General features: G+C 35.4%; 1 protein-coding gene across 1 annotated transcript in view; it reads left to right on the top strand.

Moving 5' to 3' along the window:
• Nucleotides 1-1,073: 1,073 nt before the first annotated feature.
• TLK1 (tousled like kinase 1) overlaps nt 1,074-8,470 on the top strand; it is a 44,708-nt gene continuing 37,311 nt past the window's right edge. Inside the window, exons 1-2 of the mRNA XM_009278570.2 lie at nt 1,074-1,187; nt 5,331-5,402. Coding sequence (XP_009276845.1) covers nt 1,074-1,187; nt 5,331-5,402 — 186 coding nt within the window. The remainder of the gene's footprint in view (nt 1,188-5,330; nt 5,403-8,470) is intronic.

The following is an 8,470-nucleotide window of genomic DNA, read 5'->3' as shown; positions in this document are numbered from 1 at the left end:
GAATACACAGTTATTACTTGCAGTCCTTTCTGAACTGCTGTGTTGTCCTGTGGGACTGAAAAGCACAAACTTGAGAAGTTGTGTCTTAGTTGAAAAAAATGAGGCTATATCACTTTATATGGTACTTGAGGGATATGCTACTAAAATAGAGCATGAAGACTTTTGCATTAAATATCTTATTTAAAATAAAGTAACTGAAATGTTTCCAATTGAAGATAAACTGAACGTTGAAGTAGTTGAAAAGATAAAAACAAAGAAAGCAGTTTGTGTAAATACGGAAGACTATTTGTCTAGATCATCTTTCAGACTCATTAAACAGCCGTAAGTGATTTAAATACAAATTAGAAAGCTGCACATCATGTTGCAGCCTACTCATGTAGGCTGAGATCATCAGTAACTCCTTTTGTTCCTCCATTTCCTTCCACCTTACTTCCCTGCCGATGCCAGCAGCACTGCTTTACTCCGTTTAGCAGGACTCTGTCGGAGGCACCACCTGTGCAAGGGTCTCTGTTACTCTTGTCTCCTTTCGTATTGCTGATCCTGCTCCTTGCTTCTCTGCCCTTTGAACCTCCATATAACCCTGCATTCCCTTGCACGTGTTGGGGACTATGATCTACCTTCTGATTTTCCTTTTTTTCCTATGATTCCTACTTGTTTGTCTTGGACATTGATACTTTGATAGCCTAAACAATTTAAATAATATGGAAAACAAGGGCATTGCAGAACTGGGAAGTTTTATGCTGGAAAGTATTTCGCTCCTGTCAGCTAGTTTTTAATCTATAAATAATTGCCTGGTTGGCGTATAGCACGCTGCAGACTCCATGTCTCTTACACGCCTCTAACAGGTTCTAGTTTTCACCAAAATTGACAAGGCTGTTCTGATACACAGAACTTTCCCCAAAATTTCTGGAATTCACTGAGTGCATTCGTTATTAGGTAACGGTGAATCATTGTCAAATTGAGGGTATAAATCCTTTCTTTGCATAGGCCAGTGGTATGTTTGGCTTGTTTGTAAAATATTCCACTGCAAATATTAGGGAACATAATGAATTTATTTATCTTTTTCAGGAGCAATGGATGAGCTTCATAGCCTGGACCCAAGAAGACAAGAATTGTTAGAGGCAAGATTTACAGGAGTAGTAAGTGGCAGCACTGGGAGTACTGGAAGTTGCAGTGTTGGAGCTAAAGTAAGTTCTAAGAGCACTCATACAGATCTACCATCTTTGAAATACTGATTTATTGTACACTGTCTCACTTGTATATTGCCCATGTGATTTACTTGCAAAAGTACTGGGTTGGAAGAGGCTCTCGGGAAAATCCTTGTTAGTCTGTTATTTTGCTTTGAGACAGGATTGTTTATCCTGAACCTATCTATGACATATGGACATTGAATTGTTCTTGAAAACACCAAAGAATCAGCTTATACAGGCTCTTTTGCGGGTTTGCTCTAGTGCACATGTGATCAGAGATGGAAGTTTTTCCCAGTGTGTAAGTGGAGTTGTCCCTTCTGCAGATGGCCAGCTACTTACAGTTCGGCTTGAAATAGACACAGCAAGTCTGGTGTGAGCTTTGTTTTTAAGATTAAACTTGTTTGAAGACTAATATATCAAGATTAACAAAGCCAAGTTCTTTCAACTTTTCCAGACATTTATATCAATTTTACCTACTTTCATTGTAGATTTTCTGCAGACTGTCTGTTAGTATCTAAGCCAGGATGCAACACGTGAGGAAAAACCTTATGAACGTTGAATAGCAGGGCTTAATCACCTTCCATATGTCATATATTACCCTTCAGTTGATACATCTGCAAAATAAATTTGCCTTTATTACAAATTCTGTTCATTACTAGCTTCAAGTCTGGTGTGAGCTTTGTTTTTAAGATTAAACTTGTTTGAAGACTAATATATCAAGATTAACAAAGCCAAGTTCTTTCAACTTTTCCAGACATTTATATCAATTTTACCTACTTTCATTGTAGATTTTCTGCAGACTGTCTGTTAGTATCTAAGCCAGGATGCAACACGTGAGGAAAAACCTTATGAACGTTGAATAGCAGGGCTTAATCACCTTCCATATGTCATATATTACCCTTCAGTTGATACATCTGCAAAATAAATTTGCCTTTATTACAAATTCTGTTCAAGTTACTAGCTTCAACTTCCAAGACTGATTTCTGCAATATTATTGCTTAGCCAGAGATACTCCATTTTGTATTTGTGCATTTCAATGTTCTTCACCAAGCGTAATACTTAATACACTGATGTTAAAAAGATATAATACTAATTTTTTAGGCACTAACCAGAGTACTTCTTGAATTCTGTTTCCAAAGTGTTTGCAGTGCCCTCATATTTTAAGTATTTTACACAAACTTGGTTAGTATTTTTCACTTCCACATTTTAATTACTACTCTAGATTACAGAACAAAATACTACCCGGTAGCGGATGTTGATGAGATTTCTGGAGATGTGTGATGTATTGATGACTATTAACAAACTATAGTTCTTGCATCATGTCTTCTTAATTTGTTTTTGAGAGTGACATGAAGGAAACTGTCACAAAGCTGTAAAAAAGGTGACACATCACTTCTGTTACTACCATCTTAACCAAGAAGTGAGTTAAATGGTCAGGGGAAGGAATCAGGTTGGATTGATACAGTGTGGTTGATGCACTGTTGTTTTCTCTTTTTATTTAATTGCCTTCTAATTATGACTGCAAAAATGTATAGCTGCCATATCTTATGATTAAAATTACATAGAGACAAACCCAGTAATTCTGGCCTATCTTTGTTTCTTTCTTCCTTGGGTTCTCTAGTACTACTTACTCCCCTAATTTATTAGCTCATAATTGCTTGGGTAATTGCTCATAATTCAAATGACTGTTTGTCCTTTTTCATGACTAGATCTGTACCTTCTTTTAACTTAATTTAACTTTTAGTGTGTTTATAAACCCTTCTATTAGTTTTTGATACAGCTGTGTTGGTCTCCTGCCTTATTGCCAGTCTTTCCTCCTCAGCATCTGTCTACTGCTGTGTGTGTAATACACTTTCTTTAAAAGTAATTATCAAGTGTATTGGGGTTCCTTTTCTTTAAACTTTGATTTCCTGTGAGTTGCTGCTTGCCATTTCCATAAATCTGTTCAAGTCTTTTTTTGTTGTCTGTTGTTCAGCTGATTTAACTTTTGCCCAAATTACATTCCACTTTCAGGTTCTCAGTTTGTTCATTCAAATTAGCCAGAAAAAAAAAAAGAAATTTAAACCAGCTAATTTCCTTTTTCACTCTACCATGTAAAACATAAATTTCTTGTCCCTGACACATTCCAAGATCTGTTTGAACAGATAATTGTATCTCATCCAGTTGGTTTCCAAATGGATAGCTGGATAAAGTTGGTTTTTGGTGGTCTTTTTTTAATACTACCAAATGCTTTGATAATTGTTTGCAGAAGATACTACTACCACTGTCTTCTGATTGATGCAGATCCTCACCTAAGACACTGTTCTTCTTAACCTTTGACCAGAAATATTCCACAAATTATCTTCAGTATGCAGTGCAATATATCATCTTTTTCCTACTTACTTTTTGTTTGGTTTTGGGAGGCAGGGAGGTAGAGGGGAATATCAATATCTATTCCTGGGATTTATCCCACCATCAGTAAAATGGCAATTATATCAGTTTTGTTTGTATTTATTTTATTTCTGTCCATTCAGTGTATCCAAGCAGATAACATGAAGTGTAGTAGCTGATCTGGGCTATATTTGGAATATACTTAAATCTTTCTTTTTTTTTTTTTTTTTTTTACTATAGTCTTTAGTCTTGGTGGGGGATGTTGAGAGAGTCTTATCTGATTTTTTATTAATAAAACTGGTTAAACCTTTTCGATCTGATCTGCAGAGGTAACTGGGAAAATGTGATATATAAATATAATATCCATTGGTCTGCTTTCACTTTGAAGGCAAAAAAGGGAAAACTTCCTCTTCGCATACATACCCAAATCCACACGTACCAAATTCTCATTTTTCTAACCTAGCAAGACAATACGGAGGTTGCAGCTGCACTTATTGGTTATTTTTGGAAACATTCTAGGTCATTATTCTTCTAGTAATTAGATTGAGATGGACTGTTATTTATTGGGACTACTATTTTGAAAGCCTACCCTTATCTACTGTTTTGCTGAAGAGTTTTGGAATTGTTGGAAAAAAAACCCCATCATCTTCAAGATTTTTCAGTAAGCAAGGGTGGAAATATGAATATGGTTTACTGAGATTATTGTCTTAGCTGACTCCGATGACCAGATACTGAGAGATTGCAAGGAAGAACCTACATATAGGCATATCTAAACTGGAGACTGCCCGGGGGGGAACACACATGGAAATTCTGTGGATTTATTTAACATTTCTCCAGAAATTTTAATTCAGAGATGATATAGTTATTCAGAAGATGTCACAGATCAGTATTGTCCTGCAAACTGATGCAGTGCTGGAATTTAATGCTTTGAAGCAAGCTGAGTGTTTGCCTTGGAACTAGTTGTTGTTTCACTTCAAAGTATTTCTTCTGCCTTCCTATATGGAAGAGAATAATCCAGCGGTATAAGATTTTTTTTTTTTTCTTCTAATGAAAAGAAGCTCAGCTGATGTTGGCATTTTTTGTTATGTGAATGTGAAACAGACTCTTTCAATAAAATGTCCTCATTGCCATTCTGTATTCAAAAGATGTCTGAATAAATCAGCCTTAGAAAATTTCTAAATGAATTTTGTAACTTGAGACTATTTCACAGTTGTGGGTTTTGGTTTTTTTTTTTTCCTCACTAGTCTAATTTGTTACTTTGGGGGAAATGGTTTGTTTTAAGAATGTAGAATAATATTGTCAATAGTTTGTAATTTTCTGTCATTGAATGGATTAAAAAAAAATCTTTGCAATAGCCTAGTATCTGTCTTGGAGAAAATTAAACCCTCTTTTTCTTTGAAAAATGAAAATTTTTAGTAGTCTCCAGCACTTTCAGCAATATTGGCTTTTTAAGCCCGTTCTGTGGAATCATTTGGTAGGGTTTTTCATTGGATGTTTTGCTATTCCCAAATTAGACTGAAACGTTTTTGACTGTTCTAGGGTTTTACTTGGCTTAAAAGCAATTGAAATACAGAATTTACTGTGCCCTGTCAAAATACCCACCTGTCAAACTTCTTATCCCTGTTGCAAGTCACAAGTGCTCTATAGTTAATCAATTTTTCCTTGCAAGCATGAAATTTTATTACTGCTAGTTGTTATAACTGTGAGTGATAGTAGTGGATTAGCTGTTTTATAAATCTGTAGTATTGAGTATTTTGTTTGTCTTGGTAGGCCTCAACAAATAACGAAAGTTCAAATCACAGTTTCGGAAGCTTGGGATCTTTAAGTGATAAAGAATCAGAGGTAAGTATACGGGACGGATTAATTACTGCCTCAAAATTTTAATGCTAACAAATCATAATTTTATATTCCACTTTGATGCCTTATTTTATATAGAAGCTTTTAAAGTAAAATGCAAAATACATAGCTAGATAGGAAAAAGCATGCATTACTAAAAGATACAGTAAAGGAGGAGGAGACATGACTTCATAAAAGTTTCTTTGGATTTTTGGTCATGAAACTAGCTGCTTCTGCGTTATCTATGTAGTCATGCTGTGAGGATCTATACAGCTTTTGGAGCTGAAAATGCTTAAACAGTTTGCTCTGTTTTGTTTAATAAGTAGTAAGGTTTTCATCAGCACAGATAAACTTTGACTAGTCTTTGGCTGCATCTCTGAAAATACTTTAGAAACTAGTTTGCTATGTTTTCTTTAAAAATACGGATTTACTCCAAGGTCAGACAGTAGCTATCATCTGCATTTGTAAAAGCTGCAGTTGTCACTGTGTACTTCCTTACCTAGTACCACTTCATAATCCAAAAAAGGATTTGTACTCTTACTAGGTTTTAATGTGCGGAGTGCAGACTTCCCTGGAGTAGAAGATTTTTCTATTAGTGACGAGCATTGAGATAGTTACACTAATGCAGCTCTTACAATTTGCCTATTTTGGGGTTGGTGAGTCCCTCCGACAGTTTTGCCTGTGTACATCACAGATTGCATTGATAAGATTATACCCATTGTAAGCAAGAGTGTATATCTAGCCCAGGCTAGACCTGTGTTTGAGTATGTGTCATGCCGGAGGGAGAGTTGTTTGGAATGTGCTTTCGACGTTATTTTCACATGTTAAAGCTTTATTTAGGGGCCTAACTGTTCATCCACTCAGTCACTATGAGAGACTGTCTGATGTTTGCTTTTATACTGGGCTGACCAGCAAGTGAATTTAGTTGGTTCCCAAGACCAATACCTTATAAATAAATGTTCTGTATGTGTGGTTTCATGTTTTCCTCTTTGAAAAAGGCTGCTATGTTTTTTTTTCCCTTGCCTTTCCCAGCTGGATTTTCCTTTTAATTGTATATAGACTATTTTCTTAACCAGGAGAGTCTGTCTGCCTGTTGGTTTTCTTCATGGCTTTTCCTAGAAATGCTTTGGGCTGTGTTGCAGTGATGCAGTTCTGATGTAGGCGTGGGAATGGAAATGTGCTGTAGTAGCCTGAAGGTTACGATGCATTATTGCAATTCCTTGACAGAAAAATGTGTCTGTGAGTAGTCGAGTGATCTCAGAACACTAACTATACGTGTAATAACTTTTTGGTGTAGAAAAATGTTATTTTGCAGTTGGATAAATGAGATATGGAGGCAAAGTTTTCCAAGGCATGTAAGTTTGAAAGTTCAACCCATATCTTCAGTCTCTGCATAGTGTTTTAACCTCAAGCCATGCTTCTGAGTAGGGATAATTATTTAAAAAAAAAAACTCTAAAACTTGGATTCTAAAATAGAGGTAGATTTTTTTTTTCTCCTAAAAAGTCCCTGCACAGATCTCCAGTGCTTCAGTACGCAGTGCTCCAGGTTTCTTCTGTGTTTTCTGAAAGATGAGTCTTAATGACATTGAATAATGAAATATGATTTCTTGACCCATTTTCAGAAGTTGTCAGTAATACCAAATATGTTAATAAGTTTTTAGCGTTTTGTTCTAAAAATAACATCTGGTTACTTATATGCTGTAATCCTATAAAAATTACACTTTAGCTCTTAATATTGCAAACAGGTTGTGGGATTTTTTGTGGTGGTTTTGTTGTTTGTTTTTTTTTTTTTTTAATGGTGTGACAATGAAGGTTTCATAATAATAGGGAGTTCCTCTTGTGGATGGTAGTGTAGAAATACAAAGACTTACTCGTATGGGAAGCAGTGCCATCATTTGATGTTGAGAGAGAACTGTTGTATTACAATAGATTTTAGGAGGAAAAAAAAGTAGAAATGCAAATCTCAGAATCATCAAAATTAATTTCTAGCAAGAATGTCAGTTTCTGATCAAATTGTAATGGTACATTCATGTCATCATTCTGTGCTTTCATCACTAAGCAGCACATTAAAAAACAGAAAGTCTTCCACACTTAGTTTTCAAAACAAGGCAGGCTTCCCACCCCACCCCCCATTTGTTTTTCTGGTGTGAATTTTTCCCTTTTTACTTTTTGCACACGGGATTGCAGAAAATACAACTATTAGAACTGTAGGTTTTTTTTCTGTCTGATGGATGTATGAAGAGGGGCAACTTATCTGAATAATAGTTTTAATAGAGATACTTTACAGAGGTGAACTTTGATCTTGCAAAATAACTTGAAACCGGGCTTTATTCTGGATTCAGTTCAGCATTGTGAGCGATAAAGATTAGCTGGATGTTTGATCTTAATATCCAGACCTGTATTCCAGTTCTTTTTTAAATGTATACATTATTTTTATTTCATTAAAAGCTTTGTTGCTGTGGTACATAGGTCTTAATTTGAGTGTGTATTAGCTACTTGTAGTTAAGATAAATCCTAAATTGGCTACCTCAGGTTGTGAACAAGTGCTTCTGGTAGTCTTCCAGTATTTTGGCCTTCCCCACCATTCCTCATTAAAGTAGATTACTCCTCCTTGTTTTGGTTACAAATACATTCCTTTATTTATAGCTAGTATTTTCTATTCTCTGTAGATAATGAATTATTCAAAGGAGGACAGCTTTGTCTGTGGCTTGATTTGTCCAGCTTGATTAGTTATTTAAATGTTTTGCTCTGCTTGCTTGTAGCTGTTCAGTTGCTGCGGTTCCCAACAATACAGAACCCTCATTATAAATGTAATTTCAGAAGTAACTAAAGGTTTGATCCAATTGGAATTTATAATGTGTTGCAGAGGGAAACATCACTACTGTATTTGTTTGCTGTAGTTGTAAAGCTTTGAGGGGAGGGTAGGATTTAGAAGAAAATAATTGTGGAAAACTATCAACTCATTCATTATGCATATGAAGAATATTAACAACTAAAAAATCATAACTATTAAGCATAATTGAGATTTAAGTGTTGAGAGACAACAAAATAAAAACTTTGATTTCCCCCCCCCC

This window comes from Aptenodytes forsteri, unplaced genomic scaffold (genome assembly GCF_000699145.1).
Source record: "Aptenodytes forsteri isolate BGI_AS27 unplaced genomic scaffold, ASM69914v1 Scaffold257, whole genome shotgun sequence".
NCBI classification, from domain to species: domain Eukaryota; kingdom Metazoa; phylum Chordata; class Aves; order Sphenisciformes; family Spheniscidae; genus Aptenodytes; species Aptenodytes forsteri.
This window is presented reverse-complemented; position numbering and strand designations above follow the sequence as displayed.